The sequence below is a fragment of the Oncorhynchus gorbuscha genome, unplaced genomic scaffold (assembly GCF_021184085.1).
Source record: "Oncorhynchus gorbuscha isolate QuinsamMale2020 ecotype Even-year unplaced genomic scaffold, OgorEven_v1.0 Un_scaffold_3165, whole genome shotgun sequence".
NCBI lineage: Eukaryota > Metazoa > Chordata > Actinopteri > Salmoniformes > Salmonidae > Oncorhynchus > Oncorhynchus gorbuscha.
Genome location: NW_025747488.1, coordinates 22,700 through 43,433, shown reverse-complemented (window position 1 = coordinate 43,433; position 20,734 = coordinate 22,700). Strand labels below are relative to the sequence as shown.

Here is a 20,734-nt window from a genome sequence, read left to right as displayed (position 1 = left end):
GACACAGAGAACAGTCAGAGACCAGACACAGAGAACAGTCAGAGACCAGACACAGAGAACAGTCAGAGACCAGACACAGAGAACAGTCAGAGACCAGACACAGGGAACAGTCAGAGACACAGAGAACAGTCAGAGACCAGACACAGAGAACAGTCAGAGACCAGACACAGAGAACAGTCAGAGACCAGACACAGAGAACAGTCAGAGACCAGACACAGAGAACAGTCAGAGACCAGACACAGAGAACAGTCAGAGACCGGACACAGAGAACAGTCAGAGACACAGAGAACAGTCAGAGACACAGAGAACAGTCAGAGACACAGAGAACAGTCAGAGACACAGAGAACAGTCAGAGACACAGAGAACAATCAGAGACCAGACACAGAGAACAGTCAGACCAGACACAGAGAACAGTCAGACCAGACACAGAGAACAGTCAGAGACCAGACACAGAGAACAGTCAGAGACCAGACACAGAGAACAGTCAGAGACCAGACACAGAGAACAGTCAGAGACCAGACACAGGGAACAGTCAGAGACCAGACACAGAGAACAGTCAGAGACCAGACACAGAGAACAGTCAGAGACCAGACACAGAGAACAGTCAGAGACCAGACACAGAGAACAGTCAGAGACCAGACACAGGGAACAGTCAGATACCAGACACAGAGAACAGTCAGAGACACAGAGAACAGTCAGAGACCAGACACAGAGAACAGTCAGAGACCAGACACAGAGAACAGTCAGAGACCAGACACAGAGAACAGTCAGATACCAGACACAGAGAACAGTCAGAGACACAGAGAATAGTCAGAGACACAGAGAACAGTCAGAGACACAGAGAACAGTCAGAGATCAGACACAGAGAACAGTCAGAGACACAGAGAACAGTCAGAGACCAGACACAGAGAACAGTCAGAGACACAGAGAACAGTCAGAGACCAGACACAGAGAACAGTCAGAGACCAGACACAGAGAACAGTCAGAGACCAGACACAGAGAACAGTCAGAGACACAGAGTACAGTCAGAGACACAGAGAACAGTCAGATACCAGACACAGAGAACAGTCAGAGACCAGACACAGAGTACAGTCAGAGACACAGAGAACAGTCAGAGACTAGACACAGAGAACAGTCAGATACCAGACACAGAGAACAGTCAGAGACTAGACACAGAGAACAGTCAGATACCAGACACAGAGAACAGTCAGAGACCAGACACAGAGAACAGTCAGATACCAGACACAGAGAACAGTCAGAGACCAGACACAGAGTACAGTCAGAGACACAGAGAACAGTCAGATACCAGACACAGGGAACAGTCAGATACCAGACACAGAGAACAGTCAGAGACACAGGGAACAGTCAGATACCAGACACAGAGAACAGTCAGAGACACAGAGAACAGTCAGAGACACAGAGAACAGTCAGATACCAGACACAGAGAACAGTCAGAGACACAGAGAACAGTCAGAGACACAGGGAACAGTCAGAGACCAGACACAGAGAACAGTCAGAGACACAGAGAACAGTCAGAGACTAGACACAGAGAACAGTCAGAGACCAGACACAGAGAACAGTCAGAGACCAGACACAGAGAACAGTCAGAGACCAGACACAGAGAACAGTCAGAGACTAGACACAGAGAACAGTCAGAGACCAGACACAGAGAACAGTCAGAGACCAGACACAGAGAACAGTCAGAGACCAGACACAGAGAACAGTCAGAGACCAGACACAGAGAACAGTCAGAGACTAGACACAGAGAACAGTCAGAGACCAGACACAGAGAACAGTCAGAGACCAGACACAGAGAACAGTCAGAGACCAGACACAGAGAACAGTCAGAGACCAGACACAGGGAACAGTCAGATACTAGACACAGAGAACAGTCAGAGACCAGACACAGAGAACAGTCAGAGACCAGACACAGAGAACAGTCAGAGACCAGACACAGAGAACAGTCAGAGACACAGAGAACAGTCAGATACCAGACACAGAGAACAGTCAGAGACACAGAGAACAGTCAGAGACCAGACACAGAGAACAGTCAGAGACCAGACACAGAGAACAGTCAGAGACCAGACACAGAGAACAGTCAGAGACCAGACACAGAGAACAGTCAGAGACACAGAGAACAGTCAGAGACCAGACACAGAGTACAGTCAGAGACACAGAGAACAGTCAGAGACCAGACACAGAGAACAGTCAGATACCAGACACAGAGAACAGTCAGAGACACAGAGAACAGTCAGAGACCAGACACAGAGAACAGTCAGAGACCAGACACAGAGAACAGTCAGAGACCAGACACAGAGAACAGTCAGAGACCAGACACAGAGAACAGTCAGAGACACAGAGAACAGTCAGAGACCAGACACAGAGAACAGTCAGAGACCAGACACAGAGAACAGTCAGAGACACAGAGAACAGTCAGAGACCAGACACAGAGTACAGTCAGAGACACAGAGAACAGTCAGAGACCAGACACAGAGAACAGTCAGATACCAGACACAGAGAACAGTCAGAGACACAGAGAACAGTCAGAGACACAGAGAACAGTCAGATACCAGACACAGAGAACAGTCAGAGACTAGACACAGAGAACAGTCAGAGACTAGACACAGAGAACAGTCAGATACCAGACACAGAGTACAGTCAGAGACTAGACACAGAGAACAGTCAGATACCAGACACAGAGAACAGTCAGAGACACAGAGAACAGTCAGAGACACAGAGAACAGTCAGATACCAGACACAGAGAACAGTCAGAGACTAGACACAGAGAACAGTCAGAGACTAGACACAGAGAACAGTCAGAGACACAGAGAACAGTCAGATACCAGACACAGAGAACAGTCAGAGACACAGAGAACAGTCAGAGACTAGACACAGAGAACAGTCAGAGACACAGAGAATGTATGGATATCATCAGCAGTTTGGCTGTTGTGTTTGAATATTGAAGTGATAACCTCATCTGTTGACCTCACGTTGTCATGGTGTTGACCTGCAGGTGACCCGGAAGCTCTGAAGAAGAAGAGTTTCACCATGAAGGAAGGAGTGGACTACAGAGTGAAGATACACTTCAAGGTAAGAACCTTCTCCTTCTTTGTCCTGGACTACAGAGTGAAGATACACTTTAAGGTGAGAACATCTCTGTCACGACTCAGCACTTGACCTAGATGCAGATACAGGAGTCGGATGGTTCGGGTCTCAGAATATTTTTTATAACATAGGGACAGTTTAAAGGGCAGGTCGAGGGCAGGCAGAGGTTCATAAGTCCAAGACAGAGTCAACCAGGGACAGAACGGCAGGCAGAGGTTCATAAGTTCAAGACAGAGTCAATCAGGGCCAGAACCGCAGGCAGAGGTTCGTAAGTCCAAGACAGAGTCAATCAGGGCCAGAACGGAAGGCAGGCTCAGGGCCAGAACGGAAGGCAGGCTCAGGGCCAGAACGGAAGGCAGGCTCAGGGCCAGAACGACAGGCAGGCTCAGGGCCAGGACAGGCAGAAAGGTTGGAACCGGGAAGACTAGAAAACTAGAACTTGAACAGGAGAAACAGGAAACACGCTGGTAAGACCTGACAAAACAAGACGAACTGGCAACGGACAACCAGAAAAAGCAGGTATAAATACACTGGGGATAATGGAGGGAAATAGGAGACACCTGGTGGGGGGGGGGGATAAACACAAGACTGGTGAAACAGATCAGGGATCAATCTCCTCTTCACCTTTCTGTTCTGCTCTGTTTTGTTCTGTTCTGCTCTGTTTGGTTCTGTTCTGTTCTGTTCTCTGCTCTGTTTGGTTCTGTTCTGTTCTGTTCTTCTCTGCTCTGTTCTGTTCTGTTCTTCTCTGCTCTGTTTGGTTCTGTTCTGTTCTGTTCTTCTCTGCTCTGTTCTGTTCTGTTCTTCTCTGCTCTGTTTGGTTCTGTTCTGTTCTGTTCTTCTCTGCTCTGTTCTGTTCTGTTCTTCTCTGCTCTGTTTGGTTCTGTTCTGCTCTCTTCTCTTTTTTTATTTATTTTATTTCACCTTTATTTAACCAGGTAGGCCAGTTGAGAACACCTTTATTTAACCAGGTAGGCCAGTTGAGAACACCTTTATTTAACCAGGTAGGCCAGTCGAGAACACCTTTATTTAACCAGGTAGGCCAGTTGAGAACAAGTTCTCATTTACAACTGCGACCTGGTCAAGATAAAGCATAGCAGTGTGACATAAACGAGGAGGCAAAATAATTACAATTTAGCAAATGAACACTGGAGTGATAGATGTGCAGATGATGATGTGCAAGTAGAAATACTGGGATGCAAAAGAGCAAGTAGATAAATAACAATATGGGGATGAGGTAGTTGGGTGTGCTATTGACAGATGGGCTGTGTACAGGTACAGTGATCGGTAAGCTGCTCTGACAGCTGATGCTTAAAGTTAGAGAGGGAGATATAAGTCTCCAGCTTCAGTGATTTTTGCAATTCCTTCCAGTCATTGGCAGCAGAGAACTGGAAGGAAAGGCACCAAAGGAGGTGTTGACTTTGGGGATGACCAGTGGGGCTTTGGTGACCAAACGGATGGCACTGTGATAGACTACATCCAGTTTGCTGAGTAGGGCGTTGGAGGCTATTTTGTAAATGACATCGTCGAAGTCAAGGATCGGTAGCATAGTGAGTTTTACGAGGGTATGAGGAGACGCATACAAAGCTCTCCCTCGCTCTCCATTTGGCAAACCTGACCATAATTCTATCCTTCTGATTCCTGCTTACAAGCAACAATTTAAGCAGGAAGCAGCAGTGACTTGATCAATAAAAAAAGTGGTCAAAGGAAGCAGTTGCTAAGCAACAGGACTGTTTTGCTAGCACAGACTGGAATATGTTCCAGGATTCCTCTGATGGCATTGAGGAGGACACCACATCAGACATTGGCTTCATCAATAAGTGCATCGATGACGTCGTCCCCACAGTGACCGTATGTACATACCCCAACCAGAAGCTATGGATTACAGGCAACATCCTCACTGAGTTAAAGGCGAAAGCTGGCGCTTTCAAGAAGCAGGACTAACCCGGAAGCTTATAATATATCCCGCAAAGCCCTCCGACGAACCATCAAACAGGCAAAGCGTCAATACAGGACTAAGATCGAGTCGTACTACACCGGTTCTGACGCTCGTCGGATATGGCAGGGCTTGCAAACCATTAGACTACAAAGGGGAGCACAGCTGAGAACTGCCCAGTGACACGAGCCTACCAGATGAGCTAAACTACTTCTATGCTCGCTTTGAGGCAAATAACACTGAGATATGCATGAGAGCACCAGCTGTTCTGGAAGACTGTGTGATCACGTTCTCCTCAGCCGATGTGAGTAAGACCTTTAAACAGGTCAACATTCACAAGGCCATAGGGCCAGACGGATTACCAGGACGTGTACTGCGAGCATGTGCTGACCAACTGGCAAGTGTCTTCACTGACATTTTCAACCTCTCCCTGTCTTAGTCTGTAATACCAACATGTTTTAAGCAGACCGCCATAGTCCCTGTGCCCAAGAACACTAAGGTAACCTGCCTAAATGACTACAGACCCGTAGCACTCACATTTGTAGCCATGGAGTGCTTTAAAAGGCTGGTCATGGCTCACATCAACACCATTATCCCAGAAACCCTAGACCCACTCCACTTTGCATACCCGTCCTAACAGATCCACAGATCATGCAATCTCTATTGCACTCCACACTGCCCTTTCCCACCTGGACAAAGGGAAGACCAATGAAAATGCTATTCATTGACTACAGCTCAGCGTTTAACACCATAGTGCCCCCAAAGCTCATCAATAAGCTAAGGACCCTGGGACTAAACACCTCCCTCTGCAACTGGATCCTGGACTTCCTGACGGGCCACCCCCAGGTGATGAGGTTAGGTAACAACACATCTGCCATGCTGATCCTCAACACAGGTGCCCCTCAGGGGTGTGTGCTCAGTCTCCTAATGTACTCCCTGTTCACTCATGACTGCACAGCCAGGCACGACTCCAACACATCATCAAGTTTGCCGATGGCAAAACAGTGGTAGGCCTGATCACCGACAACGACGAGACAGCCTATAGGGAGGTTAGAGACCTGGCCGTGTGGTGCCAGGACAACAACCCTTCCTCAATGTGATCAAGACAAAGATGATGATTGTGGACTACAGGAAAACGAGGACCGAACACGCCCCCATTCTCATCGACGGGTCTGTAGTGGAGCAGGTTGAGAGCTTCAAGTTCCTTGGTGTCCACATCACCAGCAAACTAACATAGTCCAAGCATACCAATACAGTCGTGAAGAGGGCATAACAAAACCTATTCCCCCTCAAGAGACTGAAAAGATTTGGCATGGGTCCTCAGATCCTCAAAAGGTTCTACACCTGCACCATCGAAAGCATCCTGTTTGTATCACCGCCTGGTATGGCAACTGCTTGGCCTCCGACCGCAAGGCACTACAGAGGGTAGTGCGAACGGCCCAGTACATCACTTGGGTCAAGCTTCCTGCCATCCAGGACCTCTATACCAGGCGGTGTCAGGCTACGGCATGTCTGTTCGTCTATAAAGGTACACAAGGGCTTTTTGAATGCCAACAGGAAACCTTCTCTGGAGATGGTTTAGAAGCACCATTGAACAGGACCTATAGGACTAAGGGCACTACTTTAGACCAGGGTCTATAGGACTAAGGGCACTACTTTAGACCAGGGTCTATAGGACTGAGGGCACTACTTTAGACCAGGGTCTATAGGACTGAGGGCACTACTTTAGACCAGGGTCTATAGGACTAAGGGCACTACTTTAGACCAGGGTCTATAGGACTAAGGGCACTACTTTAGACCAGGGTCTATAGGACTAAGGGCACTACTTTAGACCTGTCATGTTTTGTCATTTATTATCATGTCTTGTCCCTGTGCTCCCCATTCTATTCGTTTCCCTCTGCTGGTCTTATTAGGTTCTTTCCCTCTTTCTATCCCTCTCTCTCCCCCTCCCTCTCTCACTCTCTCGCTCTCTCTTCTCTCTATCGTTCCGTTCCTGCTCCCAGCTGTTCCTATTCCCCTAATCAATCATTTAGTCTTCCCACACCTGTTCCCGATCCTTTCCCCTGATTAGAGTCCCTATTTCTTCCTTTGTGTTCCGTTCCTGTCCTGTCGGTTCCTTGTCTAGAATTCACCGTGCTGTGTTTGTGTATCGCCCTGTCGTGTCGTGTTTTCCTCAGATGCTGCGTGGTGAGCAGGTGTCTGAGTCTGTTTGGTTCAAGTGCCTTCCCGAGGCAACCTGCTGTTCACCTGCTGTTCAAGATCGAGTCTCCAGTTTGTCCTCGTCATTTCGAGTGAAAGTTGTGTTTTTTTGATTGTATTTACTTTACTGGATTAAAGACTCTGTTTTCGCCAAGTCGCTTTTGGGTCCTCTTTCACCAGCATGACAGAAGGAACCGACCAAGGAATGGACCCAGCGACTTCAGACGCTCGTTACACTGCCGTCGAGATCCAAGGAGCCATGCTCGGCAGACACGAGCAGGAATTGTCTGCTGCTCGCCATGCCGTGGAGAACCTGGCCGCTCAGGTTTCCGACCTCTCTGGACAGTTCCAGAGTCTACGTCTCGTGCCACCTGTTACTTCCTGGCCTGCCGAGCCTCCAGAACCTAGGGTTAATAACCCACCTTGCTACTCCGGGCAGCCCACTGAGTGCCGCTCCTTTCTCACGCAGTGTGAGATTGTGTTCTCTCTCCAACCCAACACATACTCTAGAGAGAGAGCTCGGGTTGCTTACGTCATTTCACTCCTTACTGGCCGGGCTCGAGAATGGGGCACAGCTATCTGGGAGGCAAGGGCTGATTGCTCTAACAAGTTCCAGAACTTTAAAGAGGAGATGATTCGGGTTTTTGACCGTTCAGTTTTTGGTAGGGAGGCTTCTAGGGCCCTGGCTTCCTTATGCCAAGGTGAACGGTCCATAACGGATTATTCTATTGAGTTTCGCACTCTTGCTGCCTCTAGTGAGTGGAACGAGCCGGCGCTGCTCGCTCGTTTTCTGGAGGGACTCCACGCAGTGGTTAAGGATGAGATTCTCTCCCGGGAGGTTCCTTCAGATGTGGACTCTTTGATTGCTCTCGCCATCCGCATAGAACGACGGGTAGATCTTCGTCACCGGGCTCGTGGAAGAGAGCTCGCATCAACGGTGTTTCCCTGCTCCGCATCGCAACCATCTCCCTCCTCTGGCTCTGAGACTGAGCCCATGCAGCTGGGAGGATTCGCATCTCGACTAAGGAGAGGGAACGGAGGATCACCAACCGCCTGTGCCTCTATTGCGGAGTTGCTGGACATTTTGTTAATTCATGTCCAGTAAAAGCCAGAGCTCATCTGTAAGCGGAGGGCTACAGGTGAGCGCAACTACTCAAGTCTCTCCATCAAGATCCTGTACTACTTTGTCGGTCCATCTACGCTGGACCGGTTCGGGTGCTACATGTAGTGCCTTGATAGACTCTGGGGCTGAGGGTTGTTTCATGGACGAAGCATGGGTTCGGAAACATGACATTCCTTTCAGAGAGTTAGAGAAGCCTACGCCCATGTTCGCCTTAGATGGTAGTCATCTTCCCAGTATCAGATTTGAGACACTACCTTTAACCCTCACAGTATCTGGTAACCACAGTGAGACTATTTCTTTTTTGATTTTCCGTTCACCGTTTACACCTGTTGTTTTGGGTCATCCCTGGCTAGTATGTCATAATCCTTCTATTAATTGGTCTAGTAATTCTATCCTATCCTGGAACGTTTCTTGTCATGTGAAGTGTTTAATGTCTGCCATCCCTCCCGTTTCTTCTGTCCCTACTTCTCAGGAGGAACCTGGCGATTTGACAGGAGTGCCGGAGGAATATCATGATCTGCGCACGGTCTTCAGTCGGTCCCGAGCCAACTCCCTTCCTCCTCACCGGTCGTATGATTGTAGTATTGATCTCCTTCCGGGGACCACTCCTCCTCGGGGTAGACTATACTCTCTGTCGGCTCCCGAACGTAAGGCTCTCGAGGATTATTTGTCTGTGTCTCTTGACGCCGGTACCATAGTGCCTTCTTCCTCTCCGGCCGGGGCGGGGTTCTTTTTTTGTTAAGAAGAAGGACGGTACTCTGCGCCCCTGCGTGGATTATCGAGGGCTGAATGACATAACGGTTAAGAATCGTTATCCGCTTCCCCTTATGTCATCAGCCTTCGAGATTCTGCAGGGAGCCAGGTGCTTTACTAAGTTGGACCTTCGTAACGCTTACCATCTCGTGCGCATCAGAGAGGGGGACGAGTGGAAAACGGCGTTTAACACTCCGTTAGGGCATTTTGAGTACCGGGTTCTGCCGTTCGGTCTCGCCAATGCGCCAGCTGTTTTTCAGGCATTAGTTAATGATGTTCTGAGAGACATGCTGAACATCTTTGTTTTTGTCTATCCTGACGATATCCTGATTTTTTCTCCGTCACTCGAGATTCATGTTCAGCACGTTCGACGTGTTCTACAGCGCCTTTTAGAGAATTGTCTCTACGTAAAGGCTGAGAAGTGCTCTTTTCATGTCTCCTCCGTTACTTTTCTCGGTTCCGTTATTTCCGCTGAAGGCATTCAGATGGATTCCGCTAAGGTCCAAGCTGTCAGTGATTGGCCCGTTCCAAGGTCACGTGTCGAGTTGCAGCGCTTTTTAGGTTTCGCTAATTTCTATCGGCGTTTCATTCGTAATTTCGGTCAAGTTGCTGCCCCTCTCACAGCTCTTACTTCTGTCAAGACGTGTTTTAAGTGGTCCGGTTCCGCCCAGGGAGCTTTTGATCTTCTAAAAGAACGTTTTACGTCCGCTCCTATCCTCGTTACTCCTGACGTCACTAGACAATTCATTGTCGAGGTTGACGCTTCAGAGGTAGGCGTGGGAGCCATTCTATCCCAGCGCTTCCAGTCTGACGATAAGGTTCATCCTTGCGCTTATTTTTCTCATCGCCTGTCGCCATCTGAGCGCAACTATGATGTGGGTAACCGTGAACTGCTCGCCATCCGCTTAGCCCTAGGCGAATGGCGACAGTGGTTGGAGGGGGACCGTTCCTTTTGTCGTTTGGACAGACCATAAGAACCTTGAGTACATCCGTTCTGCCAAACGACTTAATGCCCGTCAAGCTCGTTGGGCGTTGTTTTTCGCTCGTTTCGAGTTTGTGATTTCTTACCGTCCGGGTAGCAAGAACACCAAGCCTGATGCCTTATCCCGTCTGTTTAGTTCTTCTGTGGCTTCTACTGATCCCGAGGGGATTCTTCCTTATGGGCGTGTTGTCGGGTTAACAGTCTGGGGAATTGAAAGACAGGTTAAGCAAGCACTCACGCACACTGCGTCGCCGCGCGCTTGTCCTAGTAACCTCCTTTTCGTTCCTGTTTCCACTCGTCTGGCTGTTCTTCAGTGGGCTCACTCTGCCAAGTTAGCTGGTCATCCCGGTGTTCGAGGCACTCTTGCGTCTATTCGCCAGCGCTTTTGGTGGCCGACTCAGGAGCGTGACACGCGCCGTTTCGTGGCTGCTTGTTCGGACTGCGCGCAGACTAAGTCGGGTAACTCTCCTCCTGCCGGTCGTCTCAGACCGCTCCCCATTCCTTCTCGACCATGGTCTCACATCGCCTTAGACTTCATTACCGGTCTGCCTTTGTCTGCGGGGAAGACTGTGATTCTTACGGTTGTCGATAGGTTCTCTAAGGCGGCACATTTCATTCCCCTCGCTAAACTTCCTTCCGCTAAGTGACGGCACAAATCATTATTGAGAATGTATTCAGAATTCATGGCCTCCCGTTAGACGCCGTTTCAGACAGAGGCCCGCAATTCACGTCACAGTTTTGGAGGGAGTTCTGTCGTTTGATTGGTGCGTCCGTCAGTCTCTCTTCCGGGTTTCATCCCCAGTCTAACGGTCAAGCAGAGAGGGCCAATCAGACGATTGGTCGCATACTACGCAGCCTTTCTTTCAGAAACCCTGCGTCTTGGGCAGAACAGCTCCCCTGGGCAGAATACGCTCACAATTCGCTTCCTTCGTCTGCTACCGGGTTATCTCCGTTTCAGAGTAGTCTGGGTTACCAGCCTCCTCTGTTCTCATCCCAGCTTGCCGAGTCCAGCGTTCCCTCCGCTCAAGCGTTTGTCCAACGTTGTGAGCGCACCTGGAGGAGGGTGAGGTCTGCACTTTGCCGTTACAGGGCACAGACTGTGAGAGCCGCCAATAAACGCAGGATTAAGAGTCCAAGGTATTGTTGCGGCCAGAGAGTGTGGCTTTCCACTCGCAACCTTCCTCTTACGACAGCTTCTCGTAAGTTGACTCCGCGGTTCATTGGTCCGTTCCGTGTCTCCCAGGTCGTCAATCCTGTCGCTGTGCGACTGCTTCTTCCGCGACATCTTCGTCGCGTCCATCCTGTCTTCCATGTCTCCTGTGTTAAGCCCTTTCTTCGCACCCCCGTTCGTCTTCCCTCCCCCCCCCGTCCTTGTCGAGAGCGCACCTATTTACAAGGTACATAAGATCATGGACATGCGTTCTCGGGGACGGGGTCACCAATACTTAGTGGATTGGGAGGGTTACGGTCCTGAGGAGAGGAGTTGGGTTCCGTCTCGGGACGTGCTGGACCGTTCACTCATTGATGATTTCCTCCGTTGCCGCCAGGATTCCTCCTCGAGTGCGCCAGGAGGCGCTCGGTGAGTGGGGGTACTGTCATGTTTTGTCATTTATTATCATGTCTTGTCCCTGTGCTCCCCATTCTATTCGTTTCCCTCTGCTGGTCTTATTAGGTTCTTTCCCTCTTTCTATCCCTCTCTCTCCCCCTCCCTCTCTCACTCTCTCGCTCTCTCTTCTCTCTATCGTTCCGTTCCTGCTCCCAGCTGTTCCTATTCCCCTAATCAATCATTTAGTCTTCCCACACCTGTTCCCGATCCTTTCCCCTGATTAGAGTCCCTATTTCTTCCTTTGTGTTCCGTTCCTGTCCTGTCGGTTCCTTGTCTAGAATTCACCGTGCTGTGTTTGTGTATCGCCCTGTCGTGTCGTGTTTTCCTCAGATGCTGCGTGGTGAGCAGGTGTCTGAGTCTGTTTGGTTCAAGTGCCTTCCCGAGGCAACCTGCTGTTCACCTGCTGTTCAAGATCGAGTCTCCAGTTTGTCCTCGTCATTTCGAGTGAAAGTTGTGTTTTTTTGATTGTATTTACTTTACTGGATTAAAGACTCTGTTTTCGCCAAGTCGCTTTTGGGTCCTCTTTCACCAGCATGACAAGACCAGGGTCTATAGGACTAAGGGCACTACTTTAGACCAGGGTCTATAGGACTGAGGGCACTACTTTAGACCAGGGTCTATAGGACTGAGGGCACTACTTTAGACCAGGGCCTATAGGACTAAGGGCACTACTTTAGACCAGGGTCTATAGGACTAAGGGCACTACTTTAGACCAGGACCTATAGGACTAAGGGCACTACTTTAGACCAGGACCTGTAGTACTGAAGGCACTACTTAGACCAGGGTCTATAGGACTAAGGGCACTACTTTAGACCAGGGCCTATAGGACTAAGGGCACTACTTTAGACCAGAGTTTATAGGACTGAGGGCACTAATTAGACCAGGGTCTATAGGGTTAAGGGCACTACTGTAGACCAGGGTCAATAGGACTGAGGGCACTACTTTCGACCAGGGTCTATAGGACTGAGGGCACTAATTTAGACCAGTGTCTATAGGACTTGGGGCACTAATTAAGACCAGGGTCTATAGGACTGAGGGCATTACTTTAGACCAGGGTCTATAGGACTGAGGGCACTAATTTAGACCAGGGTCTATAGGACTAAGTGCCCTGGTCAAACATTGTGCACTGAATAGGGAGTAGAGTGTTTTGGAACAAAGCTGTCTAAAGTTGCCTCTTAATGAGACTTCATATTACAATAACTCTCCTTTCCTTTCCTTCCCTCCTCTCCCCTCCTCCAATCTCCCCCCCCTCCCCTCCCCTCCCCTCTCCTCCTCCTCCCCCTCCCCTCCCCTCCCCCTCTCCTCCTCCTCCCCTCCCCTCCCCCTCCTCTCTCCTCCTCCCCTTCCCTCCCCTCCTCCCCCCTTCCCTCCCCTCCCCTCCTCCTCCTCTCCCCTTCCCTCCCCTCCTCTCCTCCCCTCTCCAGGTTAACAGGGATATTGTGTCTGGGCTGAAGTACGTCCATCTGACCTACAGGAAAGGAATCAGAGGTAAGGAGGACCCCATTTTGTGCCGAGCTGTGGATACGCTGTGCTGTTTAGGCCCATAGACCGTGTCAGTTTCTGATACATACATCTAAACCCTGGCTAGCAAGGGTGCAACTGAGCTGCCATTTTATGTGTTGTCATCGACACAAGACATCACAGTTTCCACACGTACACCTAATTCCGGGTTAACAGCGATACAACTGAGCTGCCATTTTGTGTGTTTTCATTGACACAAGATGTCAGTTTCCCCCACATTCACCTAAAACCTGGCTAGCAAGTGTGCAACTGAGCGTCCATTTTGTGTCGTGCAGTGGACAAGGCGGTGTACATGGTGGGCAGCTACGGGCCGCGGGTGGAGGAGCACGAGTTCATGACCCCGGTGGAGGAGGCGCCCAAAGGCATGATTGTCAGAGGCAGCTACCACATCAAGTCCCACTTCACCGACGACGACAAGACCGACCACCTCTCCTGGGAGTGGAACCTGGGGATCAAGAAGGACTGGGACGAATAGAGAGGAGCCTCATTTCTCTCTCCCTCCTTCCCTCTCCCTGTGTCTCCACCTCTTCCTTTCCCCTTCCTTCCTTCCTTCTCTCTCCCGTCTCCCCCACTTTCATCCCTCCTTCCTCCATCAAGAAGGACTGGGACGAATAGAGAGGAGCCTCATTTCTCTCTCCCTCCTTCCCTCTCCATGTGTCTCCACCTCTTCCTTTCCCCTTCCTTCCTTCTCTCTCCCGTCTCCCCCACTTTCATCCCTCCTTCCTCCATCAAGAAGGACTGGGATGGATAGAGACCTCATCCTTCTCTCCATGCTTCCCTCTCCCCTTGTCTCCCCTCTCCCTCCTTCTCTCCCTCTTCATTTAGAAGGACTGTCTCTCCCTCTTTCTTCCTCCCCCCTCCTCTCCCCCCTCCCTCCTTCTCTCCCTCTTCATTTAGAAGGACTGTCTCTCCCTCTTTCTTCCTCCCCCCTCCTCTCCTCCCTCCCTCCAAGGCCCACCTGTATAATAGTAAAAGACAGAGGCTGGTATGAAAGGTGTAAACAGGAAGTTAGGTTAGGCACGGTCTAGAACGAGATAGAGAGGATGTTGTCATAAACCAAACCAGTATCACATCATAGTAGACAATCGAACATCGTGGGCTACAACCCAAAATGGCCCCCTATTCCCTATATAGTGCACTACCCGCAGGGCTCTGGTTAAAAGTAGTGGACTATGTAGGGAATAGGGGGCCATTTTGGGAGGCTATTTGTGATGTAATCTGATGTTCTCTACTACAGTGTGTTAACTGAAGGGGATCAAATGAAGTTAAACCCTGTGGGACTCACTCATACAGTGACGTTGGAGTATGGAGATGTATTTACACCCCATAGTGAGGCACATTCTAGAAGGTTATTCTAAAGTGTTCTATTCAGAAAATTGCCAGTTCAACAAGGTTTCAAGGAGCAGCCCTTTGTAATGTTAGTTATCAGTTAGAATGTTTGACAACAGCGTGTCTCATACTCCTCATGAAGTTGCCATCTTCTAAGTCCAACATCTAGAATGACCATCTTCTAAGTTATAGTTCTAGAATGACCATCTTCTAAGTCCTACATCTAGAATGACCATCTTCTAAGTCCTACATCTAGAATGACCATCTTCTAAGTTCTACATCTAGAATGACCATCTTCTAAGTTCTAGTTCTAGAATGACCATCTTCTAAGTTCTAGTTCTAGAATGACCATCTTCTAAGTCCTACATCTAGAATTACCATCTTCTAAGTTATAGTTCTAGAATGACCATCTTCTAAGTTATAGTTCTAGAATGACCATCTTCTAAGTTATAGTTCTAGAATGACCATCTTCTAAGTTATAGTTCTAGAATGACCATCTTCTAAGTTCTAGTTCTAGAATGACCATCTTCTAAGTCCTACATCTAGAATGACCATCTTCTAAGTTATAGTTATAGAATGACCATCTTCTAAGTTCTACATCTAGAATGACCATCTTCTAGGTTCTACATCTAGAATGACCATCTTCTAAGTTATAGTTCTAGAATGACCATATTCTAAGTTCTAGTTCTAGAATGACCATCTTCTAAGTCCTACATCTAGAATGACCATCTTCTAAGTTCTAGTTCTAGAATGACCATCTTCTAAGTTCTAGTTCTAGAATGACCATCTTCTAAGTCCTACATCTAGAATGACCATCTTCTAAGTTATAGTTCTAGAATGACCATCTTCTAAGTTCTAGTTCTAGAATGACCATCTTCTAAGTCCTACATCTAGAATGACCATCTTCTAAGTTATAGTTCTAGAATGACCATCTTCTAAGTTCTAGTTCTAGAATGACCATCTTCTAAGTCCTACATCTAGAATGACCATCTTCTAAGTTCTAGTTCTAGAATGACCATCTTCTAAGTCCTACATCTAGAATGACCATCTTCTAAGTCCTACATCTAGAATGACCATCTTCTAAGTCCTACATCTAGAATGACCATCTTTCTAAGTTCTACATCTAGAATCTCATTTCTGTTACTGTGTCTTTCAGTTGCCTCCTGTCTCTGTTATAGTTGACACACCTGAGGTGTTATTGGATCCATGTAAAACAACATGGTTTCACGCTGTCTGGAGGAGTGTTACCATGGTAACATATCAACAGACAACTGTTGTTTTCTCAGGTTTGTCCTTTTATAGTTGCTCTATTTTTTCAATGCTTCTTGAATGTAATTTCCCCAAAATGTCTGCATCTTTGCCTATTGAGAGAGTTGCTCTTTAAAAAGATAACGCCATTCACCTTGTATCATCCATCTTCCATTAAACATCATGTAAACATCCTGAGGAAGCCTGTTGTCTGGCTATGATGAAGAACATGTGATTGTGATGTGTACAATATGTTCTGTAGTCGTGGCTACAGAATACAGTCCCACGGAAGTAGCCTACACAGTGTCTTTACCTCCCTGGCAGGTTAGTGATCCTGAGACATATCTATACAGTACAGTAGAGGGTCAACTGGGTTGGAGGTTTAGTATCTGTAATGGGCGCCACTGTTAGCACCCAAAGTATCATGACATGATTATTCCAGTCAGAATGTAAATTAGAATGTTACGATGGTGATTGGTTAGCCTGGGTATATCAGTATGCTTGGACCATCATGTCACTCCTAGCTACTTCCTGGGTATATCAGTATGGACCATCATGTCACTCCTAGCTACTTCCTGGGTATATCAGTATGGACCAGCATGTCACTCCTAGCTACTTCCTGGGTATATCAGTATGGACCAGCATGTCACTCCTAGCTACTTCCTGGGTATATCAGTATGCTTGGACCAGCATGTCACTCCTAGCTACTTCCTGGGTATATCAGTATGGACCATCATGTCACTCCTAGCTACTTCCTGGGTATATCAGTATGGACCAGCATGTCACTCCTAGCTACTTCCTGGGTATATCAGTATGGACCAGCATGTCACTCCTAGCTACTTCCTGGGTATATCAGTATGGACCAGCATGTCACTCCTAGCTACTTCCTGGGTATATCAGTATGCTTGGACCATCATGTCACTCCTAGCTACTTCCTGGGTATATCAGTATGGACCAGCATGTCACTCCTAGCTACTTCCTGGGTATATCAGTATGGACCAGCATGTCACTCCTAGCTACTTCCTGGGTATATCAGTATGGACCAGCATGTCACTCCTAGCTACTTCCTGGGTATATCAGTATGGACCATCATGTCACTCCTAGCTACTTCCTGGGTATATCAGTATGGACCAGCATGTCACTCCTAGCTACTTCCTGGGTATATCAGTATGGACCAGCATGTCACTCCTAGCTACTTCCTGGGTATATCAGTATGCTTGGACCATCATGTCACTCCTAGCTACTTCCTGGGTATATCAGTATGGACCAGCATGTCACTCCTAGCTACTTCCTGGGTATATCAGTATGGACCAGCATGTCACTCCTAGCTACTTCCTGGGTATATCAGTATGCTTGGACCATCATGTCACTCCTAGCTACTTCCTGGGTATATCAGTATGGACCAGCATGTCACTCCTAGCTACTTCCTGGGTATATCAGTATGGACCAGCATGTCACTCCTAGCTACTTCCTGGGTATATCAGTATGGACCAGCATGTCACTCCTAGCTACTTCCTGGGTATATCAGTATGCTTGGACCAGCATGTCACTCCTAGCTACTTCCTGGGTATATCAGTATGGACCAGCATGTCACTCCTAGCTACTTCCTGGGTATATCAGTATGGACCAGCATGTCACTCCTAGCTACTTCCTGGGTATATCAGTATGGACCAGCATGTCACTCCTAGCTACTTCCTGGGTATATCAGTATGCTTGGACCATCATGTCACTCCTAGCTACTTCCTGGGTACATCAGTATGCTTGGACCAGCATGTCACTCCTAGCTACTTCCTGGGTATATCAGTATGGACCAGCATGTCACTCCTTGCCACTTCCTGGCATCCAAACATGACAATGAATGGAATGATGGCACAACACTGATCTGGGAGCAGCAGGTTAGACACTGATCTGGGAGCAGCAGGTTAGACACTGATCTGGGAGCAGCAGGTTAGACACTGATCTGGGAGCAGCAGGTTAGACACTGATCTGGGAGCAGCAGGTTAGACACTGATCTGGGAGCAGCAGGTTAGACACTGATCTGGGAGCAGCAGGTTAGACACTGATCTGGGAGCAGCAGGTTAGACACTGATCTGGGAGCAGCAGGTTAGTGTTTGGTGCCAGTGGTTAGTTTGCTGAAGTGTAGTGTAAATCTGTTGCTCGGGGTCCCTGTCCCCCTTTAACACCAAGCATGAGGCCTAAAGGCAGCGATGGACTCGGGTAAGGAACTAATGAAACAGAAGAGAACCCCCTTCTATCTACGACGTGACCCGTTTTGTCCTGTCAAACTCAGTGGATGAGGTCTTCGAGACTTGATCGATGCTGTCCCCCCGCCCCTGAGGTCTTCGAGATTTGATCGATGCTGTCCCCCCCCTGAGGTCTTCGAGATTTGATCGATGCTGTCCCCCCCTGAGGTCTTCGAGATTTGATCGATGCTGCCCCCCTGAGGTCTTCGAGATTTGATCGATGCTGTCCCCCCCTGAGGTCTTCGAGATTTGATCGATTCTGTCCCCCCCAAAAAAAAAAGTCAAAACATCCTTGTCACTATTGTGTGAAGTCTTATGGTGTTGTAAGTGTTGATGATGATGATGATATTGATGATGATATTGATGATGATGATGATATTGATGATGATATTGATGATGATGATGATATTGATGATGATATTGATGATGATGATATTGATGATGATGATGATGATGATATTGATGATGATGATATTGATGATCATGATGATATTGATGATGATGATGATGATGATGATATTGATGGTGATCATGATATTGATGATGATATTGATGATGATGATGATCATGATATTGATGATGATGATGATGATATTGATGATGATGATGATCATGATATTGATGATGATGATGATGATATTGATGATGATGATGATATTGATGATGATGATGATATTGATGATGATGATATTGATGATGATGATGATGATGATGATGATCATGATATTGATGATGATGATCATGATATTGATGATGATGATATTGATGATGATGATGATATTGATGATGCCATTCAAAATGATGGAGAACCCAGAAGTAACTGTAACGTGGGCTTGTTGAGTGTTGCATGGTTTCAGATCTCTTCTTTCTTTAAAGACTGTTTTACTGTCACGTTGTGATTTTGAAAATAAAAAAACCCAATCTGCAGATTGAAATGGGTTGGCAAGGATACCGCAGATATTTACAGGGATTTTGATCAACACATACCTTTGTTATTACTACTGTGGTTGTGTTCCAAATGGACTCTTATTCACTTTATAGAGTGTTAACCTGGACCCATAGAGTCATTCTGTTACCCTGGACCCATAGAGTCATTCTGTTACCCTGGACCCATAGAGTCATTCTGTTACCCTGGACCCATAGAGTCATTCTGTTAACCTGGACCCATAGAGTCATTCTGTTCCCCTTTATAGAGTGTTAAGCTGGACCCATAGAGTCATTCTGTTCCCCTTTATAGAGTGTTAACCTGGACCCATAGAGTCATTCTGTTACCCTGGACCCATAGAGTCATTCTGTTACCCTGGACCCATAGAGTCATTCTGTTACCCTGGACCCATAGAGTCATTCTGTTACCCTGTACCCATAGAGTCATTCTGTTAACCTGGACCCATAGAGTCATTCTGTTCCCCTTTATAGAGTGTTAACCTGGACCCATAGAGTCATTCTGTTCCCCTTTATAGAGTGTTAACCTGGACCCATAGAGTCATTCTGTTACCCTGGACCCATAGAGTCATTCTGTTACCCTGGACCCATAGAGTCATTCTGTTACCCTGGACCCATAGAGTCATTCTGTTAACCTGGACCCATAGAGTCATTCTGTTCCCCTTTATAGAGTGTTAACCTGGACCCATAGAGTCATTCTGTTCCCCTTTATAGAGTGTTAACCTGGACCCATAGAGTCATTCTGTTAACCTGGACCCATAGAGTCATTCTGTTAACCTGGACCCATAGAGTCATTCTGTTACCCTGGACCCATAGAGTCATTCTGTTCCCTTTATAGAGTGTTAACCTGGACCCATAGAGTCATTCTGTTAACCTGGACCCATAGAGTCATTCTGTTAACCTGGACCCATAGAGTCATTCTGTTAACCTGGACCCATAGAGTCATTCTGTTACCCTGGACCCATAGAGTCATTCTGTTACCCTGGACCCATAGAGTCATTCTGTTAACCTGGACCCATAGAGTCATTCTGTTAACCTGGACCCATAGAGTCATTCTGTTAACCTGGACCCATAGAGTCATTCTGTTACCCTGGACCCATAGAGTCATTCTGTTACCCTGGACCCATAGAGTCATTCTGTTCCCTTTATAGAGTGTTACCCTGGACCCATAGAGTCATTCTGTTCCCTTTATAGAGTGTTAACCTGGACCCATAGAGTCATTCTGTTCCCTTTATAGAGTGTTACCCTGGACCCATAGAGTCATTCTGTTCCCTTTATAGAGTGTTACCCTGGACCCATAGAGTCATTCTGTTCCCTTTATAGAGTGTTACCCTGGACCCATAGAGTCATTCTGTTCCCTTTATAGAGTGTTACCCTGGACCCATAGAGTCATTCTGTTCCCTTTATAGAGTGTTAACCTGGACCCATAGAGTCATTCTGTTAACCTGGACCCATAGAGTCATTCTGTTACCCTGGACCCATAGAGTCATTCTGTTAACCTGGACCCATAGAGTCATTCTGTTACCCTGGACCCATAGAGTCATTCTGTTAACCTGGACCCATAGAGTCATTCTGTTAACCTGGACCCATAGAGTCATTCTGTTCCCTTTATAGAGTGTTAACCTGGACCCATAGAGTCATTCTGTTCCCTTTATAGAGTGTTAACCTGGACCCATAGAGTCATTCTGTTAACCTGGACCCATAGAGTCATTCTGTTAACCTGGACCCATAGAGTCATTCTGTTACCCTG

At 47.6% G+C, this 20,734-nt stretch overlaps 1 protein-coding gene across 1 annotated transcript; it reads left to right on the top strand.

Annotated features, from left to right (window-relative positions):
• Positions 1-3,013: 3,013 nt before the first annotated feature.
• Positions 3,014-13,796, top strand: LOC124027387 (rho GDP-dissociation inhibitor 2-like; the record flags this gene model as incomplete). The annotated part of the gene is made up of 3 exons (XM_046339829.1): positions 3,014-3,090; positions 13,126-13,189; positions 13,498-13,796. Coding segments are annotated over 3 exons (341 nt in total), but the record flags the coding sequence as incomplete, so codon positions are not given.
• Positions 13,797-20,734: the final 6,938 nt, after the last annotated feature.